Source organism: Myotis lucifugus, unplaced genomic scaffold (genome assembly GCF_000147115.1).
Source record: "Myotis lucifugus unplaced genomic scaffold, Myoluc2.0 scaffold_185, whole genome shotgun sequence".
Classification (NCBI taxonomy): domain Eukaryota; kingdom Metazoa; phylum Chordata; class Mammalia; order Chiroptera; family Vespertilionidae; genus Myotis; species Myotis lucifugus.
Window position 1 is genome coordinate 1,489,916 of NW_005871233.1, and position 21,689 is coordinate 1,511,604.

General features: G+C 49.2%; 2 protein-coding genes across 7 annotated transcripts in view; both read right to left on the reverse strand.

Moving 5' to 3' along the window:
- Window positions 1-6,300: 6,300 nt before the first annotated feature.
- On the reverse strand, window positions 6,301-14,787 carry LGALS4 (galectin 4). 6 transcript variants are annotated; one of them, XM_023760543.1, is made up of 12 exons: window positions 14,096-14,623; window positions 13,751-13,752; window positions 13,547-13,630; window positions 13,124-13,212; window positions 11,392-11,596; window positions 9,339-9,473; window positions 7,630-7,656; window positions 7,479-7,514; window positions 7,273-7,302; window positions 6,909-6,997; window positions 6,606-6,771; window positions 6,301-6,526 (listed from the first exon to the last, which is right to left on the reverse strand). In XM_023760543.1, exons 1-12 carry the CDS (start codon window positions 14,124-14,126, stop codon window positions 6,380-6,382), a joined length of 1,041 nt encoding a protein of 346 aa, XP_023616311.1. In that variant the 5' UTR covers window positions 14,127-14,623; the 3' UTR covers window positions 6,301-6,379. The 6 variants fall into 6 exon arrangements, with proteins under 6 accessions (XP_023616311.1, XP_023616314.1, XP_023616309.1 ...); XM_023760546.1 differs by lacking the exons at window positions 13,751-13,752; window positions 14,096-14,623 and adding exons at window positions 13,768-13,874; window positions 14,685-14,787 and having other exon boundaries at window positions 6,301-6,771; XM_023760541.1 differs by having other exon boundaries at window positions 6,301-6,771.
- The window catches only part of ECH1 (enoyl-CoA hydratase 1), a 13,922-nt gene continuing 7,004 nt past the window's right edge, over window positions 14,772-21,689 (reverse strand). The window contains exons 4-10 of the mRNA XM_006096676.3: window positions 16,863-16,987; window positions 16,732-16,780; window positions 16,477-16,541; window positions 15,843-15,913; window positions 15,683-15,754; window positions 15,261-15,411; window positions 14,772-15,083 (exon numbers count right to left, since the gene is read on the reverse strand). Coding sequence (XP_006096738.1) covers window positions 14,979-15,083; window positions 15,261-15,411; window positions 15,683-15,754; window positions 15,843-15,913; window positions 16,477-16,541; window positions 16,732-16,780; window positions 16,863-16,987 — 638 coding nt within the window. The 3' untranslated portion in view covers window positions 14,772-14,978. The remainder of the gene's footprint in view (window positions 15,084-15,260; window positions 15,412-15,682; window positions 15,755-15,842; window positions 15,914-16,476; window positions 16,542-16,731; window positions 16,781-16,862; window positions 16,988-21,689) is intronic.

The following is a 21,689-nucleotide window of genomic DNA, read 5'->3' on the forward strand; positions in this document are numbered from 1 at the left end:
TTTTGTTGAATGCTTTTTCTGAGTCTATTCATGTGATCATGTGATTTTTGTCTTTCAATTTGTTTATGTGATGTATCACATTTATTTTTTTTTTAATTTATTAAATCTTTATTGTTCAGATTACATTTGTTCCTCTTTTTTTCCACCCCCCATAACTCCCCTCCTCCCCGTTCCAGCCCCACCCTCTGCCCTCACTCCCCACCCACTGTCCTCATCCATAGGTGCACGATTTTTGTCCAGTCTCTTCCCCCATCTCCCATTCCCCTTTCCCCCCCAAGAAATAGTCAGTCCATTCCCTTTCTATGTCCCTGATTCATTATAATCACCAGTTCATTCTGTACATCAGATTATTTATTCACTTGATTCTTAGATTCACTTGTTGATAGATGCATGTTTGTTGTTCACAATTTGTATCTTTACCTTTTTCTTCTTCCTCTTCTTAAAGGATACCTTTCAGCATTTCGTATAATACTGGTTTAGTGGTGATGAACTCCTTTAGCTTTTCCTTATCTGTGAAGCTCTTTATCTGACCTTCAATTCTGAATGATAGCTTTGCTGGATAAAGTAATCTTGGTTGTAGGTTCTTGGTATTCAGCACTTTGAATATTTCTTGCCATTCCCTTCTGGCCTGCAAAGTTTCTGTTGAGAAATCAGCTGACAGTCGTATGGGTATTCCCTTGTAGGTAATTGAGTCTCTTTCTCTTGCTGCTTTTAAGATTCTCTCTTTGTCTTTTGCTCTTGGCATTTTAATTATGATGTGTCTTGGTGTGGTCCTCTTTGGATTCCTTTTGTTTGGGGTTCTCTGCGCTTCTTGGACCTGTAAGTCCATTTCTTTCACCAGGTGGGGGAAGTTTTCTGCCATTATTTCTTCAAATAGGTTTTCAATATCTTGCTCTCTCTCATCTTCTGGCACCCCTATAATTCTGATATTAGTGCGCTTGAAGCTGTCCCAGAGGCTCCTTACACTATCTTCGTATTTTCGGATTCTTTTTTCATTTTGCTTTTCCGGTTGGGTGTTTTTTGCTTCTTCGCATTTCAAATCTTTGGCTTGATTCTTGCGCTCCTCTGGTCTGCTATTGGGTATAATATTCTTTATTTCAGTCCGTGTATGCTTAATTTCTAGTTGTTTCTTTATCATAGCATCGAGGGTCTCATTAGTTTTCGTGAGGCTCTCCTCAAGTTTATTGCAAGCCCTCAAAATTGCGTTTTTTAGCTCTATATCCTCCATTTCTGTCATGTTTTTTTGTCTCTGCATTTTTTATGCTTTCTTGGTGCACCCTCTTGTGGTCTTTGTGCGCAGTCTTGTTCTAGTTAAGCCTTGATTGTTGTAGTTAATACTAGAGGGATTTGACCACCAGGCCGGCTGGCTGTGAGAATCAGCTGTGGGAAAATTTCTGTCCTCTGGGGAGGTGCTAATCTAGCCTTTGCCTGAGGTGATCTGGCAAATGGCTCTGCGCAGGGCTTGGGCGGGGCGGGTAGCACGGGATCAACTGGGCGGGCGGAGGGAGCAGTTATGGCTGCTCTCAGTCCTGTTCCCAGAGGCTCTGCTTCTCAGAACCCCGGCAACCACTGCAAACCTCGGAGAGAAAGCTGCCCTCACGTTCCAACTGATGCTAGACAATCCCGCTTCTCCCGTTTGAGTCTGAGTCCCTGGAGACTCGCCCGGATCTGGAGCTCAGAGTCTGAGACTCCCTCCTGATTGAAAATGACAACCGCGCCCTCAGCCACCAGCCTGCTTTGCGCGCGCACCTCCGCACCTTTAAATTTTCCACACTGTGCCTCCTCTGAGCCTCAGTATGCTGTTGTCTTTCCTTCTAGTTGAAGAGTCTCTCCTCAGCCAGCCTTTCTGTGGTTCTGGGTGATGTCCGTTCCGTCTTTTAGTTGTATTTTTGAAGTGGTTGTTTGCGGCAGCAGTCTCTGGTGTTTACCTATGCCGCCATCTTTGTGGTCTCCTCCAATGTGTTCTTTATTAGTGTTATGTCATTCTTTATTTCTGACTGTTCTTTTTTCATAGTTATTATATCTTTCCTCATGCTGTTGAGCATCTTTACCATCATTATTCTGAACTCTGTATCAGATAAATTTCTTATCTCCATTTCATTTATCTCTTCTTCTGGAGAAATCTCTTGCTGTATTTTTGTCTCCCCATTTTGTCTGCCTGTTTGGGTTTGTGACTATTAGGTAGATCTGCTACACCTCTCAATCTCTAAGGCAGAACAGTGTCAATCGCTGTTTCTAACTAATTAGATCAGGCAAATACTCAAAGCCTGCAGACTGACTGGATTCAGTCTTCAGTAGCCCTCAGGCAATCGTCCACAGATGTGATGAGAGGTTTCCAATGGAGTTGGGCAATTGCTTTGGCCTGGAGACTAATTGTTATTCTCAGTCTCTTAATGGGCCTCAGAAACTCCACACTATGTGGCCAGGGGTTTTCCAATTGGGTCAACTGTTTTCCCCCAGGCAAAAACCACCTGGATAGCAAAGGTCTGCCTGAGAAAGATGACCTCCACAGCATGAGGGAATGGGAGGGGGGGGGTTGGCGGGGGGGGGGCGGGGCGCGGGGCGGCACGGGGAGGAGTCTGCCTTCTGAGCTCTAACCCCAGAGCCCCCAGCCCTGGCTTCTGTTCACACAGCTCCAGTCCACTCTGCCCTCCCTCTGCCAGAGCACAAGGTGAGTGGCTGCACACAAAATTTTGTGCTTTGGCCCTTTAAGAGGATGCCTGCATTTCCAGCTGTCTCTCCCAGGCAGACAGCAACCCTGCTGTTTTTCACAGACAGATGTTACATGGGCACCTTTGTCAGTTCTGGTGCTCTCTGCATGGGGGCCCAGCTTGGGGATTAGACCCAGAGTTCTCAGTGGCAACCCCCACAGCTGAGATATCCCTCCGGAACTTCAGCTGCTGTCTGTGGGAGCCCGGCCAGCCCTTTCGTGCCTCTGACCTTCCTACCAGTCTCTATGCAGTCTCCACATTCAGTCCTTGGTTATCAGGGTTCTCTCTAGCTAGTCTTCAGTTCATTATTCAGGGTGGTTTCTTTGTATTTTAGTTGTAATTCCAGTTTGGTTCTGGGAGCATGTCTGTGTCACATCTACTTACTCCACCGCCATTTTTAATCTCCAAACACAGTTATTTTTGGGGGATCAGATAAGAGGTCTGTAAATTTTAAGTATTGTGAATATTTTTTTCTTCATCTGTGGTTAGCCTTGTCATTATCTTAACAGTTTGTTTCTCAGAGGAAAAGTTTTTAATTGTGATGAAGTGCATTTTATCAAAATTATCTATTATGGCTTGTGCTTTTGTGTCCCATTTAAGAAATCTTGTTCTGGCTGGGTAGCTCAGTTGGTTAGAACATCATACTGGTATCCAGGGTTTTAGGGTTGATCCTCAGTCAGGGCACATACAAGAATCAACCAATGATGCCCTAGCCCAGTGGTCGGCAAACTGCAGCTCGAGAGCCACATGCGGCTCTTTGGTCCCTTGAGTGTGGCTCTTTCACAAAATACCACGTGCGGGTGCGCACATACGGTGCAATTGAAACTTCGTGGCCCATGCGCAGAAGTCGGTTTTTGGCCTGGGCGAGTCTATTTTGAAGAAGTACTGTTGATATTTGGCTCTGTTGACTAATGAGTTTGCCGACCACTGCCTGCCGATTTGTCTCAGTGGATAGAGTGTCCGTCTGAGGACTGAAGGGTCCCAGGTTTGATTCCTGATCAAGTGCACATGCCCAGGTTGCGGGCTCAATCCCCAGTTGGGGGCATGCAAGAGGCAGCCAATCAATGATTCTCTCTCATCATTGATGTTTCTATCTCTCTCTCCCTCTCCCTTCCTCTCTGAAATCAATAAAAATATATTTTAAAAATAACATAAAAATATGTTTTAAAAAAAGAATCAGCCAAAACCGGTTTGGCTCAGTGGATAGAGCATCGGCCTGTGGACTGGGAGGTCCCAGGTTCGATTTCGGTCAGGGGCATGTACCTTGGTTGCGGGCACATCCCCAGTGGGAGATGTGCAGGAGGCGGCTGATCGATGTTTCTCTCTCATCGATGTTTCTAGCTCTCTATCTCTCTCCCTTCCTCTCTGTAAAAAAATCAATAAAATATATTTTTTTTAAAAAGAATCAACCAATGATGCATAAATAAGTAGAACAAATTGATCTCTCTAAATAAATGAATAAATAAAATACATTTATTAAAATCACAGAAGGTAGCCCTAACCGGTTTGACTCAGTGGATAGAGCGTTGGCCGGCGGACTGAAGGGTCCCAGGTTCGGTTCCGGTCAAGGGCATGTGCCTTGGTTGCGGGCATATCCCCAGTGGGGGGTGTGCAGGAGGCAGCTGATCGGTGTTTCTCTCTCATCGATGTTTCTAACTCTCTATTCGTCTCCCTTCCTCTCTGAAAAATATCAATAAAATGTATTTTTGAAAAATCACAGAAGGTGATTTTTAAAAAATCTTTGCCCATCTCAAGTTAGAGATTATCTCTTGCCCTTTTTTTCCTGTTTTTAGAGTTTTAGCATTTATGTTTAGATCTTAATCCTTTTTAAAAAAAATTTTTTTTGAGCCTTAGCTGGTTTGGCTCAGTGTATAGGGTCCCGGGTTTGATTCCGGTCAAGGAGACATACCTCAGTTGCAGGCTCCCAGCCCTGGTCCCGGGCATCATGCGGAAGGCAGCCAATCAATGTGTCTCTCTCACATCGGTGTTTCTCTCTGTCTCTCCCTTCTACTCGCTCTAAAAAATCAATAGAAAATATCCTCAGGTGAGGATTATTAAATAAACAAACAAACAAACAAACAAATAAATAAAATGTGAAGGACTGAGTGCTGTTCTTCCTAATAAATTCTTAAAATACAATTTTCATTGATTTTGGGGGAGAGAGAGAGAGAGAGAGAGAGAGAGAGAGAGAGAGAGAGAGAGAGAGAAACATTGATGGGAGAGGCAAATAAGGATCGGCTGTCCTGGGCATACTCCCAGGCATGACTGGGAATTGAACCAGCAACCTCTCAGTGCACAGGACAACTCCCAACTCCCAGCCACACCAGCCAGGGCAGTCTTGATAATTTTTAGTTAATTTTTGGGCATGGTGTGAGGTAAGGGTTGAGGTTCATTTCTTGCTATATGTGGAAATTACTGTCTTTTTTCCCCCCATTGAATTAGCTTGACAGTATTTTATCAAACATAAATTGTCCATATATCAGTTTATTTCCAGACTCTTTTTTCTGATTTGTTGATCTGTGTGTCTGTCCTTATGCCAATGCCACATTCTTGGTTACTAGAGCTTTCTAGTAAGTCTTGAAATCGTGTAGTGTAAATAGTCTTTGTTCTTTTCAAAATTGTTTTGATAGTCTAGGTCATTTTAGTTTTTAACTGAATTGTAATGAATATTTCTACAAAAATTTTATGAATGTTTCTATGGAGAAAAAAAACATTTTTTTATATTTTCTCTAGTCAGTTTAGATAATTTTTAACTTTCTGGGAATTTGTTCCCCTCATTTATGTTGCCAAATTTGTTGGCCTAAACTTTTTCATAATATTCCCTTGTAACCCCCTGTATTTTATGTAGAGTCATTAGTGGTGTTTCTTCTTCTTCTTTTTTTTAAATCCTCACCTGAGGATATGTTGTTGTTTTTTTAAATTGATTTTAGAGAGAGGAAGGGGGAAAGAGAGAGAGAAACATTGATGTGAGAGAGAAACATTGGTCAGTTGCCTCCCATATGTGCCCAGACCAGAGATTGACCCTCAATCCAGTTATGTTCCCTGACCAGGAATCAAACCTGCAACCTTCTTGATTAGGAGACGATATTCCAACCAACTGAGCCATGTGACCAGGGCTAGTGGGGTTCATTCTTTTTTTTTCTTTTTTAAAATATATTTTTATTGATTTCAGAGAGGAAGGGAGAGGGAGAGAAAGATAGAGACATCAATGATGAGAGAGAATCATCAATCAGCTGCCTTCTGCATATCACACACTGGGGATTAAGCCCGAAACCCAGGCATGTGCCCTGACCAGGAATTGAACCATGACCTCCTGGTTCATAGGCCAACGCTCAACCACTGAGCCACACCAGCTGGGCTGGTGTTCATTCTTGATTTTGGATTATAATTGTTGTGAGGAATGAATGGTTTGATACATATAAGTCCCTAAGATCAGTGTTTGGGTAGGGGTAGGGTACCTAGATTTATTATGATGGGGAATGGATGGATAGATGATTGGATGGCTCAATGGACAGTGCACAACTGATTCAATGAATAAAGGAACAGTATGTGTGTGTGGGGGGGGTGTGAATGAAGTCATGGACACTCATTAGACACCCTCAGATAGTTTATTAGAAGCTTAAAATGGAGTCTTGTGGGATCTTTCTCTGTGTGCTCCCAGGAATAGATCAGATCTGGACATAGGACAAGGTGACATCACCCTCAATCTCCAGAATGTCCACCCTCTGGAAGGCTGAAAGGCGATGGGAGAAGTCGAAGAGGTGCTGGCCGTTGCCATAAACCTTGAAACGATCGATGCCACAACGAATGGACAGCTGCAGGGAGAGGGGCAGGCATGAGGCTATGGCCAGGACAGAGGCATTGGAGGGAAGTGGGAAAGAAAGCCAGACTCACATCAAAGTACTGGCCACAACCAAACGGGTTGTAGGAGATCTTCTTCTCCTCGGATCCCCACGAGCCGTTCAGATAGCTGTTCCGAACCACGGTGCCCTCGACCAGGCGGGGGTTAATGTGGAGAGCCAGGTCCCCGGAGGATCCCACCTTGAAGTTGATGGCAAACCTGGGGACAGAGAGGGAGATGAGAGTCAGGAGGTGGCCAGCACCTGGCCCCTCAAGGGACAGAGGGCTCAAAACTGGACTCCAGGGTCAGAGGGAGAAGGGAAGCTGAGGACTCCCACCTCAGCCTCAGTTCCGTACCTCTTGCCTGTGGGAGGCACGTAGCCCTTGACTATGATGGTTTTTCGGGCTGTAAGTCCCCCTTGCAGTTTTCCCATAAATGGCACAGTCTGTGAAAAGAGAACACGGGGTCCCATCATCTCTCAGGTCACCAGAAGCCAGATGCAAGGACAAATTTTCAGAGAGAGGCTCCTACTAGTCCTGGGAAATATCCCCAATTCCTGTCCCCTGCCCCACTCTGACCACCAACTCCTTTTTCCACTTCCTGTCCCCAACACCCTTTGCCCTCTCAAGGCTCCCCGTGGATCAGGGCCCCTAACCCCCCTCAATTCCTGCTTCTCCACAAATTGCCCACCATAGAGTCCTAAACTGCAGGGCTCCTTACCGGGTTGAAGATTGGGGGTCCCTCCATGGTCTGTGAAGTGAGAAAGAAGAGATATTATTCTATAATATTTGACAAATATTGACGGCACACATACAACATGTAAGCATATCGCCAGGTACTGGATTGGTACTCCTGGGGATCCAAACTCTATGACCCTCCCAGTTCTCACCCTCCCTCACTACATGCCACACAGCCCTCCCACTTACCGGCAGGCTATTCAGCGGAGGCTTGCATCCAGAACCCTACATGGATAGAAAAGGTAGGAACGGTGAAAAGACCAGGGTCCCCTGCCCCAGGACCTCCTCAGCCACCAAACCCCCGTCAAGGGAAAATGTGTATCTACCAGCAGGTACTTACTGGATATGCTGGAATAACCATGGGGGTCTGTGGGCACAGAGGGAGAAGGAGGTGATGAGAGGGACTCTGAATGAGGCCTGGAGAGTGTCAAGGATGCCTGCCCACCACCACCACCCAAGGGAACTCTGGAGCCAAAGGGTGGACTCAAATGGCTCATTAATGGAGAGGGACTTGCTGTTTCGGGATCACCACCACTTTGGAAAAACCTGGTAAATTCTATTCTTGTACCCCCTCCTACCCTGTCTTCCTGCTGTCCCCCCAAATCCAGAAGCTGCATAATGAAGTGTACATACCTCCAGGCCCATCCAGTACCCATGCTCCCCTCATCCCCAGCCACCATGCCCCTCACTCCACATGCCCACCGCCGGGGCAACCGGGACTCCCGGAACCAGCCAAGTCCTGTCTGTCTCAGGCTCTCTCAGTCCGTGTGTGTCTCCTGTCTGTTTCTCTGTTTCTGTTGCTGTCTCTTGTCCACACCTCCTCTCAGGTGGTTCCTTCTGCCCGAAACACCTTTCCCTTCCCTAGTTGACTTTCATTAACTCTCTATTTCCTCTTCTTTCTAATGATCTCCTCTCTGCCTGACTTCCATTTTAAGCCAGCTTTTCTGAAGGCCCTTTTCTGAAGGCCTTATTTAGTTTTCTTTCCAAAATGCATTGATGAAGCATGAGGGTAAAATGAAGGCCCTAGGCCCGTGACCACCGTACAGATAAACACATTCCCGACGTTTCTTCACCAGGGAGCAGAGGAGCAGTGAGCACAGACCCCGAGGCTCTGCCACTTGCTGGTCCATGACCTGGGGCAAGTCACTTAAGCTCTCGGTGCCTCAGCTCCCACATCTGTAAAACGGAGCTGATGATCACCAGAGCACTTTCCCGTGGAGGTGCTGGCTGGGGGCGTGGAGCCCTCCGCCGAAGGGCCCCTCGGGAGGCTGGATTCGGGCTTCCCGACCGGTTCGTCCGAGTGCGGGAGTTCTGGTGGCCATTTGTTCACTGTGGACCCAGGAGTGGGGTTTCTAAGTCGTTGGTAAGTGTCTGGTCAGCCTTCACAGATGCTGCCCAGTCATTTTCCAAGGCATGGGAGTGTCGCCAGTCCACGGCCCCACCAACGGTGGGTATTGGTGCCTTTCTCAGTGTGGCTCCTCTGGTGGGTGCAGTGGTGGCTCATATTGATTTTCACGGAGTTTCTGGGTGACTAATGATGTTAGGCAAAGTCTCATGAACTTGTTTGCTATTCCTGTGGTTTTGTTCCTCCTTATCTTCCCTTCCTGACTCAACGTACACACTTCCTCCTTCTCTAGGAAGCCCTTCACTAAGACGCCCAAAGCTCCTGTGCGTCCCCCATCCCGGCCCTGACCATTGTGGCCAACACCAACTGGTGACATGTAGACTGTCTTGGTCCTCTGGGTCCCTGGCATCACCCAGCAAAGGGTGCCAGGAAATAAAGGAATGTGGGAATGAATTAATTAAAGAAGGAAGCAGCCCAGGCCGAGTAGCTCAGTTGGTTAGTGTCTTTCTGATATGCCAAGGTTGTGGGTTTGATCCCTGGTCAAGGCATATACAAAAATCAACCAATGAATGCATAAATAAGTGGAACAACAAGTCTCTCTCTCTCTCTCTCTCTCTCTCTCTCTCTCTCCTTTCTAAAATCAATAAATTTAAAATTAAAATAAAACAAAGAAGGAAGCAATAAGAGAGGGGGACCCTACACACCTGGCTTGGGGCCGGCTGGCCTCCGATGAAATTGATTGATTGAAGCTCCAGGTCCCCATCCACTTGCAGGTGAGTGACCATCTGTAGAGGGAGCCGGTGCCCAAACTCATAGAACGGATTTCCATTTACCACCACCTGGGGGGCAGGGTAAGGTCAGAGTCAACATCCATGCCCTGGGAAAGGTAGAGACAGGAAGCAGGGAACAGGGGTCTTTTTAACTTGGGGTCAAAAGTCTTAGAGTGAGCTGGGATAGCTTCAGAGTCAGGAACCTAGGAGTCCACAGGTCAGAGGTCAAGCTAGGGTCAAAAGTCAGCTCACAGATTAATGGATAGGAGAGAACATAGAATTTAGTCTGGGGATAGAGAGACTCGAGTCTAAGGCCCGGTTTAAGCACCAAATGAGTTGGGTTGGAGGTCTAGCTCTGACATGTCTTAGGTGTGTGACCTCAGATAAACCAATTCACCTCTCTGAGACTTTGTTTCCTCATCTGTAACATGGGGCTCACTCTGGGATTGTTGGGAAGGTTAAAAGCCAGCAAAGTATGCCAGAGGCACTGTGCAAGCCCCATGTGGAGCCTTGCCTTGTGATCATATCTCAGCACGCGGTTCTAGTCAGAGTGCTGAGCAACGACCATGAGGCCGAGAGCCAGCTCCCCAGGACTGAGTGCTTCCTACATGCTAAGACGCTCCAGTGCATAGAGTGACCAGCTCAAGGTCACACATTGGGGAGTGGCAAAGCCCAGTCTCAATCCTTGTCTGTCCAAGCTCCAGTAGGCTCCAGTGCATAGAGTGACCAGCTCAAGGTCACACATTGGGGAGTGGCAAAGCCCAGTCTCAATCCTTGTCTGTCCAACCCCAAACCGTGGTGCTAACCTCCAAAAATGATGTTAGAAATCTGGTGCCCATATAAGGGTAGATACAGTCCAGGTGGGTGCCCAGCCCTGCAGTTCCCCTCCAGGGGACTCTCCACATTGGTCACATGGGATGCATGCGCACAGGGCATCTGCTCAATGCCATCTGTGGGGAGTCGAGGCAGGGATGGAGGGAACTCAGAGCGTGTCCGCCTGGAGTCCTACACAATCACACAGCACAGCCACACATACTTAAAAAAAAAGGCAGGGAAATAGATCCAGGCTGAGAAAAGACAGGATAAAGGCCACCTGTGTGGGCGAGGGCACTGGGGGGGCCTGAAGGGGCTTTGGGGGCTACAGGCATTTTGTTTTTAGACCAAGCGCTGGCTACATGGGTGCACTGTCTTTGGGAAAAGTCGTCCGAGCTGTGTACACAAGGCGGGCACCTTTTTGTACCTGGGTCACACTTCACTAACAAAACATACCTGCACAATAGCAACTAGTCTCAATGTGTGAGTCTCATTTGGACCTTGATTCAAACAAACTGTAGAAAACAGCGAACAAGGCGTGTAAGGATATGTGGTGACACTGAGCAAGGACGGTCAGTTTTTAGGTGTGATCATGACGGCATGACTGTGTTTGTAAAAACTGAAATACTTATGAATGAAATTGTATGATGTCTGGGATTTGTTTTGAAGTAAATTGGAGGGGAAGTGAGAGGTAAGGATGAAAGCAGAGGGCACCGTGACTGGAGCTGGCCAAGGAGACCTCGTCACTGTACTCGGTGCTTCCTGTGTGTGTGTTTAGAGTCTCCACAGAAATAGCAAAAATACACATTTCACAAGAACACAAAGGAACAGATGATATACATTAAACATATTAGAAGCCTCTCCCCGGGAGGAATGGGGAGGAGAAAAAGAGATAAAAGAGACATTTTTTAATAGGCAGGAAAGAAGGAAAAGGGAAAAGCTCGGTAGGAAGGGAGGAGGGAAGGGGGAGAGAAAAAAGAAGAGAGGAGGAAAGAAAGGAGGGAAAGAGAGAGGGGGAGGGGAAAATGGGAGGGGACAGAAGGGAGTGGAGGGAGGAGGAGGGAAGGGGAGGAGTGGGGAGAAGAGGGAGGAGAGGGAGGGAAGGAGGGAGGGGGAGCGGGAGGGGGCGGGGGAGGGGGAGAGGGGTGGGAAGGCCGGGCCCTGAAATTCCCACCTTGTAGTGCTCTGGCAGGACCATGAACACCAGCTCGAAGGGGGTGCCCTTGCGGAAGGGCATGCTCCTTTTCTTCTCCTCACTGCCCCACTGGCCGCCCTGCTGCGAATTGAAGACCACCTTGTCCCAGCCATCAAAACGGGGATTGAAGTGGAAGGCGATGTCGGCCCCGGGGCCCTGTCCCGCCACGAAGTTCACGGAGAACCTGGGGGGGCATGATGAGTTGTTCCCCTGGCCCCACCTGCCAGCCCAGGGAACCCTCCTCTGGGAACCCTCTCTGCCCCACCTTGTTCCAGGTTCCCGATGGGGTGGCCTTGGCACTGCTGACCCAGGACAGGAGGGGTGGTTGTGCCCCTGAGTTCCAGGAAGCAGACTCCCACCTCCACCCTCTCCCCTCACTGGCTCCCTTTCCCTTTACTTTAAAAAAAAATTTATCTTTATTGTTGAAAGGATTACAGATGTCCCCCTTTTTTCTCCCATTGACCCCCTTCACCCTGTACCCACCTTTTTTCTCCGCTCCCTTTCCTTACTAGCCTCCTCCTCTAACCCCTCAAATAGGCCTGCCCCTGGGATCCCTGCGTTCACCTACAGTCACCATGGGCACTGCCCTCGGAGCCCTGCATCTACCAATTCAGGCCTCTTGCTCCCTCCCTGGCCCTGTAGGCCGTTCCCCACATGCACCCAGAGGGACCGGTCAACACCCAAGTGAGAGCACCTCCCCTCACACCAGCATCCCCAAAGGTGTCCCATCCAGGCAGGCACACATGTGTCTCAGGGCCTGCACTGGCTGCTCTTTCTGCCTGGAAAGCCCTTCCCTCAAACATACCCCAGGCGCCTCCCTCACCTCCATCAGGTCTTTGCTGAGATGTTCCTTTCCCAGAAAGGCCTTTCCTGGCCACCCTATTTAAAGGGACAGTGCCATGCCCCTCTCCCCCACAACCACTCCTGATCGCCTTCCCTCATTTGACTCTATAGCATTTATAACCATCTGACATTTTATTATGTTTTTTTAAAATTCATTTTTATTGATTTCAGAGAGGAAGGAAGAGGGAGAGAGAGAAACATCAATGATGAGAGAGAATTCACTGATCACTGGGGATCGAGCCCGCAACCTGGGCATGTGCCCTTGACTGGAATTGAACCGGGGACCCTTCAGATTGCAGGCCAACGCTCTATCCACTGAGCCAAACCAGCTATTATGTGTTTATTTTATTATTTATTTATTTTTGTTTAAAATATCTTTTTATTGATTTCAGAAAGGAAGGGAGAAGGAAGAGGGAGATAGAAACATCAATAATGAGAATCATTGTTCAGCTGCCTCTTGCACGCCCCCTATGGGGAATTGAGCCCACAACTCCAGCATGTGCCCTTGACCAGAATCGAACCCAGGACCCTTCAGTCCATAGGCCAACGCCCTATCCACGGGACTAAGCCAAACCAGCTAGGGCCAGGCCTGTGATTTTCGTTCATGCTATCACACCCACCAATTCCAATTCAGCAGCCCAACTCCGGGGCCACCTCTTATGGTGAGCCTCCCAGCCGCCTCCCAGCCCCTGGGGCTCTCCACCTGATCTGATCTCCAAACCCTGGACTCCCAGATCAGGGCTGATCTTTAGTCATCAGGGGTGGTGGCCTAGAGTCCCTCCCCAACCAGGGTAGAGGAAGGTCAGAAGACCAGAAGCCCCGTTTATAGCCCCCCTCCCAGCCTAGCCTGGCCTGGGGAGGGTCTTACCTTTTCATATGCTCGCTAGCCACTCCTTGGATGTAAATGGACATTCCCACGCTGAGGCCTCCAGGGATGGGCTTGTTGTAGGGCAGAGTCTGTAGAAGGGGCTGGGTGAGGGGCCTTGAAGCCCATCTGCCTATTGAAGCCTTTCCCCCTCCGTGAGAAGCCCCCCCCCCCTTATTCCCTTAAGCAAGCGGGGAGGGGGGGGGGACTAAGGGGTGAGGGTTCAGCATGAAGATGAAGAGGGCTGAGAGTTTGGTGTGGACGTAAATAGCCTGAGTGACAGGTGGATCCCCCAGAGTCAGTATTAAGAAAATCAGACCCAGGGGCAAGGTGGGTGCCTCTGAAGTCAGGGTGAGAGTAAATTGGTGTATGGGGGTCAGGGTGGAGCCAAGCCAGGCCAGGTGAAGGCCTGGGCCCGTATCTCACCGGGTTGTAGGTGGGCTGGTAGCCGGGTGCAGGGACAAAGGCCATCTTGAGAGTCTGGGCTGGTGGCTCGTCCTGTGAGAAGAGCTGCAGGAGTGGGAAATGGTGACAGGTGCTGGGTGGTAGCTGGCTTTTATACCCGAGGAAAAGGGAGTGGCGGGCAGGGCAGGGTTCATGGGGCCCCTCTTCTGAGCATCCCAGGCTCACATCTTCTTCTAACGTACCCTCTGGTCTCCCTTCTCTCACCAGCCTCAGTGGTAACCTGTCAGAGCCCAGATCATTGGGCCAGGCCTGGGGGGACTCAGGTCAGGGACCCCTCCTCTAGAACATTCTGCAAAGAGAAAGTGCTAGTGAACTTTGGCCCTGCCAGTGCCTTATCAGAGCCCATAAAACTCTACCTGGACCTTTGTTAGCAGAGGGAGGGTACGGTCAGGGAGGTTGGGCAGGGCAGGGCTGCAGGAGTGGCCCGGGACAGGTGGGCAATGGGAGCAAGTGAAAGCAGGGAGGAACTGGGTGCTCTTGACGCTCCAGGAACTGTGAAAGGAGCTAAACTGATTGTGTGCCTACTACATGCCTTCTCCATGACTTTCTCTTGTATACTCAGTGGTTTAAGTCACAGACTTCTGCAGCCAGAGGTTCGGGGCACAAATCCTGCCTCAGCCACTTCCTGGCTGTGTAATCTTGGGTCAGTGCCATAACCTCAATTTGCTCATTTGCTCGTCTGTAAAATGGGGATACTAATAGTATCAATTTCACAGGTCCTTGAAAGTAATCGCTAAATTAATAAATGCTCAGAAAAAGACTTGGTATATAGAAGGCATTAAATTAATGTTTGGTCTCTTGTACTCATTCCCAACATAAATCCAGGATGGTGGAATAATATGTATATGGATGAGAAAACTTAAAACTGAAAGAAATGAGGCAGTTGGCTAGATAACAATGGCACCCTCACCGGACTTCAGCGCCAGATCCCATTAAGCAGTGAGTGGGGGTCAGGAGGGGTGAACACCGCCCTCGAGCTGCACCCCTGCTTGCTCCATCCGTGCCAGACTTTCTTTGGCCCTGCCCTGTCCACGGCCAGCTCTGCATGGTCATCACCTGCCTGACTCCCATTCCCATTGGTCAAAGCTCTCTTCCCAACCTGCAGCACAACTGCCAACTGTGGTCCATGGATCACAGTGCACATTAGCTCCTTCCCACTTCTCCCATCTCCAATAAAGACACCAGGTTCTTGACTTTGCTTTATTGTTCGTGGGGTGAAGGTATGGCCCTGGACATGAAGAAATCAGTGTCATGGAGTTATAAACTGGGAGATTGGGTGAGAAGGCAGCAAGGTGACCATCTTTGCTACTTCTCCCTCTCTGGGGATGAGGAAACACAGGCACAAAGTTGGTCAAAACCAGACCCCAGGCCAGGGCCTAGGACGTGGGGGCTCTCAGAGCTTGGAGAAGGTGACACTCTTCAGTTCCTTCTTCTCCATCGCTGCCTGGACAGACTTAACGATGTCCTGGGTTTGCAGCATGCTCATGTTCCAGGAAGTCTAGATAAAGAAGGCAGAGAATAATGAAAGGATAGGGCAAGACTGGAGTTGGACCAATGAAAAACGGGGGCATAGCAGCACATCAATCAGAGGAAAAGGCCTGCAGAGGTCGCTGAGTTCTGATTGGTTGCTCTGGGATCAGAGAAGGGTTGTGATTGGTCAGATGGAGAGCCTCACCATGTAATTGAGGCCCTCGGCCACCGAATGGTCGCGGGAGTAGAGCAGGTTGATTTTGGTGCCCTGAACCGCCACGGGGCTCTTGCTGGAAATCTCGGCCGCCAGGTTGAAGGCCGCGTCAAGCATGACCTCCTTGTCTGGGAATATTCGGCTGCAAATGAAGGCCATCTGGAATCGGGGGTCTGAGAAGGGTTCTCTACCTTCCCTCCCATATTAGAAGTGGCCAATCACAGTTGAAAGCAAAAGACACCCCCCTCCTCCCATGAAATGGACCAATCAGGGCATGATCTTCCAGAATAAAGAACTGACCACTCAGAGAGAGGAAGCCCCGTGGAATCCATGAATAAGAATCCACAGGGGCCCAGAGAGCCCAGCCAAGCCTGGCTGGCCCTGAGCTCTTCACCAGCACCGGCGCACCCTACCTGACCAGCCCACTGCTCAGGGCCTCGTCAGCCATCATCTTGCGGGCGGTGAAGGCCAGCTCATTGACCAGGCTGCAGGAGGGCAGGGTTATCAGGGGCCAGCGGTCATCCCAGGTCCAGAGATGCCCTTCGGTCCCTTCCCCCAGGTTTCCCTACCCACCTCTGATTCCCGATGACTCTGGGCAGACGCTGCAGCGTTCCCACATCAGCAGCCAAACCCACATCCACCTCCTGCGGGTAGCAATCCCGTCAGTTCTTGGTCTCACTTACAGTAGAGGTCTCACTCCACCCCTCACTCAAATGCCCCTCCCCTCAAAACTCCATTCCATGTCTTTCCCAAAGGAGATTCCTTCGGCCAGAAGAGAGTCACCTTCCAATTCCTCGGCCATCTCAATTCTCCCGGGTCTGCCATGTCCCTCTCCAGAGTGAAGTGCTTCTTAACCGTGCTTAGTTCACCGCTTTACTGCATCCATGGGCTCCATCCTGCCTCCCACCCTCTCAGGCACTGACTCCATAATGCAGCATCCCCAGCCTGCCCCGTCCCCATACTTTACTCACTCCTGACCTCACCTGGACTGCATGTCCTACCCTTTAATTCCTCCATGACCAAGCCTTACTTCTTAAGGGTCATTTCTGATGAACTCTTCCATGAAGCCGTCTGGGCTCATTCCAGGCCCTCCCTCCTCCTTCCCACCTCCTTAGCCTGCACTGCCACTGCTCTGCCCTGACTCTGCCACTCATTGCCCAGCATTAAGCAGGACTCAAAGAAGCAGAAGCTCGGGAGGATGACTCACCTTCACCTGAAAGAAAGCATCCTGGGCACAGTACCGGATGTCACAGGCGGTGATGAGGTCCACACCTGGGAGGTAGAAGCCCTGGACACTAAACAACCATAAGGACCAACCCTCCGCCCAGGCCCAGGGGTTGCAATTTGGTACAAAATCCAACTAGCAACAGATCTGAGCTGGAGGCCATTGGCTGAGGCAGAAGGGCAGCAGCCAATAGGCACCCAGCGAGAATGAGTTCCGGGATGGGGGTTGTAGACTCACCTCCGCCAATGCAGCCCCCGTGGATGGCTGCAATCACGGGTTTAGGGCACTGGAAGAAAACAAGAGGGGCGGGGTCAGGGCTGGCCCAGGAGAGATGGACAGAAGGCGTGCTTTCCCAGCCCCCCAGTCACCTTCTCGATGACGCTGAAGGTCTCTTGGTACCTGGCGATGAGGCTACGTAGGTACCAGCTTATGCGAGCCACATCATCTCCTTGAGGCTGAAGGAGGTCTGAAGCCATGTCCACCAGGTCGATACCTAGTGGGGAGGTGTGAGGAGGCTCATGTAGCCTCCCACTGCCCAGCTAGAGGTGAGAACCTAGGCTCAGGCTATTTGAACCCTCCAACCACCGCAGTGGAGAAAGCAGCTCACACAGGGCTTAGCAAGGGATGGTGAAATAAAAGCTAACCTTTACTACTCACTTTTTCCTCACAACAACCCTATGAGGTGGGTCCTATTACTATCTCCATTTTATGGGATAAACTGAGGCACGGGGAATTTAAGTCAGTTGCCCAAGGTCACAGTGGCTTGTGAGTAGTGGAACTGCGACTTGGAACCCAGAACTAGGGGTCATGCTTTTCACCATTACGCCAGACACCCTGGCAGTCAGGTTTTGATTTGAGCAATCGAGTCAATGCTGCTAGTGTTTCCTGAGATGCAGCAATTCTGGGGGCTCCAACTGCAAGACAATCCCAAACCTGACCTTTGCTCCACTTGTCAGTGTCCATGACCCCTACACTCTGGCTACCATCCTGCCCCCACAGTCTGCTCCCCACACAGCCAGAGGGAACATGCAGACACTTCAAGGCCCTCTCTTCTTCCTTCCCAACCCACTTACTTAGAATAAAATGCAAGGTCTTTGCCAATACCTTACCAGCTCAGCAACACATTCCCTCTCAGGGCCTTTGGGCCTCCTGTTCCCTCTGCCTAAAACAGCCCTTCCCAAGGACTGATCCCAAGACAGATTCCATCTCTGTCCAGGACACAGCTCAAAAGTCACCTCCTCAGAAAGGCCGGCCCTGGCTAAATAGCAGCCCGTCACCTTCCATCTCCCCCCTCTGCCTATCTCCTGCACTGCTATCACATAATGTGCTTATCTCACTTAGTACCCATCCCCCATCTAGGATGAGAGCGCCAGGAGCTGGGGAATTTTTGTCTTTGTCCACCTCTGTATCCCAGTGGCTAAACAAAGTCTAGTACACAGTAGGAGCTCAAAAAGTGAACAATACAGACAATTCCTGTCCCCATGGAGCTGCCCTTCTACAGGAAAGACAAACACGAAAATACATTTTGTCAGATGATGATAAATGCTAAAACTAAAGAAGGATAATGGAATGGAAAGTGTGAGTGAGTGTGCAGTGAGGACTACTGCAGTGTTATATTGGGCGTCAGGGACCCTCTCACTGAAAAAGTGACATTTGAGTAAAGATGTGGAGAAGAGGCCCTGGCTGGTTTTGCTCAGTGGATAGAGCATCAGCCTGCGGACTGAAGGGTCCCGGGTTTGATTCTGGTCAAGGGCACATGCCTGGGTTGCGGGCTTGATCCCCAGTAGGGGGTGTGCAGGAGGCAGCCAATCGATGATTCTCTCTCATCATTGATGTTTCTATCTCTCTCTATCTCCCCCTTCCCCTCTGAAATCAATACAAATCTATTAAAAAATAAAAGATGTGGAGAAGAGACAGGGAGCTACAGGGACATCCGGGATAAGAGTTCCAAATGTCAGGAGCAGCCAGTGGTAGGAATGCCCCTGGTCTGTGTGAGGACCGTGGAGGAGGCCAGGGTAGCTGAAGTGGAATGAGCAAGAAGGAAAGTGGGAAGACTCAAGTTCAGAGAGGTGACCGGGCCAGCAATGTGGGGCCTCCTGAGCCAAGGGGAGGACTTTGGCTTTTACTCTGAGATAGAGCTAAGGGAGAGTTATAAACAGAATCATCCTTCACTTTTTTCCTCCTCAGCTTAATCATGCTCATCCTGCTGCCTGTCCTCTAACCATGTGGTTAACAAACTTGAAAAATCATTTCCACATACATCCACACCCCACTCTCAGACTTTGTTTCCTCCACAGCTTGTTTAAATGAGACGGGAGGAGTGTTGGCTGAGGGTAGAGATGAATTTATGCAAGTTACATATGCTTAAGATGGGACCCTTTGGCCCCAGCTGGTTTGGCTCAATGCATAGAGTGTTGGCCTGTGGACTGAAGAGTTCCAGGTTTGATTCCCGTCAAGGGCACATGCCCGGATTGTGGGCTAGATCCCCAATAGGGCATGTTGGAGGCACCAAATCAATGATTCTCTCTCATCATTGATGTTTCTATCTCTCTCTCTCTCTTCCTCTCTGAAATAAAAATATATATATATTTAAATAAATAAATAGATGGGATCCCTGGTGTCCTTGTCCAGGTCACTTCATCCTCTGGGCCTTGGGTTTCTTCTCTGTACAACGAGGGTAAAGCCCTCCTGAGAGCTGATGAGGCTGCAAGACTTCAAGGAGACAAAGCCCAGAGGCGCTTTAAGCAGTGCCTGGCATTAGGGCATCACACGTGGCTATTACAGACCCATTTCAGTGAGGCCAGAACCACCTGGATCAGTCTGAGCGCTTCTTCCACTCCATGTCTGAGAAGTCCGAGTGACTCACAGGAGCCACGCTTACTCCCAGACACGCCCAGCTTGGCCCCTTGTGATCCCCGCCTCCACTGGTTTTTCTGGTTTACCTGTACTCCCTGGACCTCAGACACTGGCTTTTACAACCCCGTGAAGTAAGGGCCCCTGACCAGAATACAAGGTGTTCCCCTCCACAGTAAGAACCACTCCCTGCAGTGAAGTCCGCCATCACATTCTCCAGTGAATCTGGAAATGTTCCAGGTATCATTCATAATCACAAATAACAGCTACATCAAAAAAGCTTTACATGTATTGATGTTTTATGCATCTGCACTCATTGAATCCTCACAGAAACCTGAGCTGGGTGCTATCATCTCCCTTCTCTTCAGATGAGGAAACTGCAACACAGAGAGGTGAAGGGATGTGTGCAGGAGGCACCAGTGGGAGGTGGCTGGCTGCTGGGACCAGAGCCCTTGCTTTGAACCAGCACGCCAGGTACCTGGGTTACAGTCACTTAGTGGCTTATCAGTTACTTAGGGGACTCGGCAGCCAGGCAGTTCCAGGTCATAAATCCTAGCTCTGCCACTTACCACCAGTGAGAACTGAGCATTTCTTCCGTTCTCTGGGCTGGAGTTTCAGCATATATACTAGTAAAATGGGGATGAGAACTGAACCTGTCTCCTAGGGTTCTGGGGAGAATTAACATGTGTGAAATGGGTTGACACCTCACACCTCACAAATGCTACATTAAGTATGGGCTATTTCTTTTCTTTTCTTTTTGTTAATCCTCACTTGAAGATATTTTTTCCATTGCTTTTCAGAAAGAGTGGAAAGGAGGGAGGAAGGCAGGGAGGGGGGAGAGGGAGGAAGAGAGAGAGAGAAACATTGATGTGAGAGATACTGATTGGTTGCCTCCTACATGTCCCTGGGGCACTCTGACTTAGGTATGTGCCCATGACAGGGAATCAAACCTGTGACGTTTTGGTGCACTTGCCGCCACTTTAACCACTGAGCAACATTGGCCAGGGATTCACAGTCTTCTAAAAGATGCTTGCATATTGTTCCAACATGGTGGAGAGTAAAGGTGGGCTGGTCCCTCTTCACTGAGGAGAAACCTGGACAACTAGGTGCTGTGAGTGCTGAGGAGTGAGATGACTTTCTGAATACAAGCTTCATTCTGATTAAGAACTTTTTTTAAATCCTCACTCAAGGATATGCTTTTTTATTTTTATTTATTTATTTTAAAATATATTTTTATTGATTTTAGAGAGAGAGGAAGGGAAAGGGGGAGAGAGAGAAACATCGACTGGTTGCCTCCAACACATGGCCCACTAGGAATCAAACCTGCAACCTTTTGGTGTATAGGATGATGCTCCAAGCAACTGAGCCACGCAGCCAGGGACTGATCAAGAACTTAGAAGTGTCTCCATCTCTGATAATGACAATATTCCTGTTTTATGTTCTGAAAAATTTGCTCTGGAGTTGGAAGGCATTATGGGATGTGCATCTGAAATGACTACGGCTTGGTATCCAGGGGCCTGAGGAGTGGGGCTAGGCAGAAGGGCACGGCACTGCTGCTTAGGGCAACCCCAGCTCAGCAGTGCCGCCTCCAACTCCATGGGCCACTTCAGTGTCTCCCTGCGGCCATGCTGCTGATGGGCCAGGGACCAGGAGCAGAGGGGTTGTAACTGCAGCCCAACCTCTGCTCCTCAGCGGAGCCCACAAGCAAAGTCAGAAATCTTTATGTGATGCCTCACTTCATCTCACAGATGACAACTATGTGCTCTGGTTGGACAAGATACAAACAGCCACTGGACAGCACAGGGAAGATTCTAAAGAGAGTTGTCACTTAAAAAAAAGTTCTGGCACTGAGGGAGTTACCAGTTTTTTGTTTTGTTTTGTTTTTTAAAATATATTTTATTGATTTTTTACAGAGAGGAAGGGAGAGGGATAGAGAGTTAGAAACATCCATGAGAGAGAAACATCGATCAGCTGCCTCCTGCACACTCCCCACTGGAGATGTGCCTGCAACCAAAGTACATGCCCTTGACTGGAATCGAACCTGGGACTCTTCAGTCCACAGGCCGACGCTCTAGCTACTGAGCCAAACTGGTTAGGGCGAGTTACCAGTTTTTAAAGCGTTTAGCCCAAGGCCAAGCTGAAGTTGTGCTTGTAGAACCAGAAGACAGAGTCAGGGTGATCCCAGCTGCGGAAAGTAAGGGAGTAAATTCCACAAAGGAAAGGAGACAGCCAGAGAGGGGAGCTCCAAATTCTGTGTATAAACTTTGATCAAATTTATTGCTGATCTATGAACCATGCAAGCAGCCCCAAAGATTTAAAAGCTGATTCCAACTAAGCTGATA

Excerpts from the sequence above, each read along its gene's own strand:
- LGALS4 (XM_023760541.1), bottom strand. The coding sequence starts at position 14,126 with ATGGAGAAGGCATGTAGTAGGCACACAATCA. Across the intron at positions 13,213-13,546 it reads ACCAGCCCACCTACAACCCG|ACTCTGCCCTACAACAAGCC; the intron begins GTGAGATACGGG and ends CCCCTTCTACAG. Across the intron at positions 7,657-9,338 it reads GCCAGCCGGCCCCAAGCCAG|ACCCCCATGGTTATTCCAGC; the intron begins GTGTGTAGGGTC and ends CTGTGCCCACAG.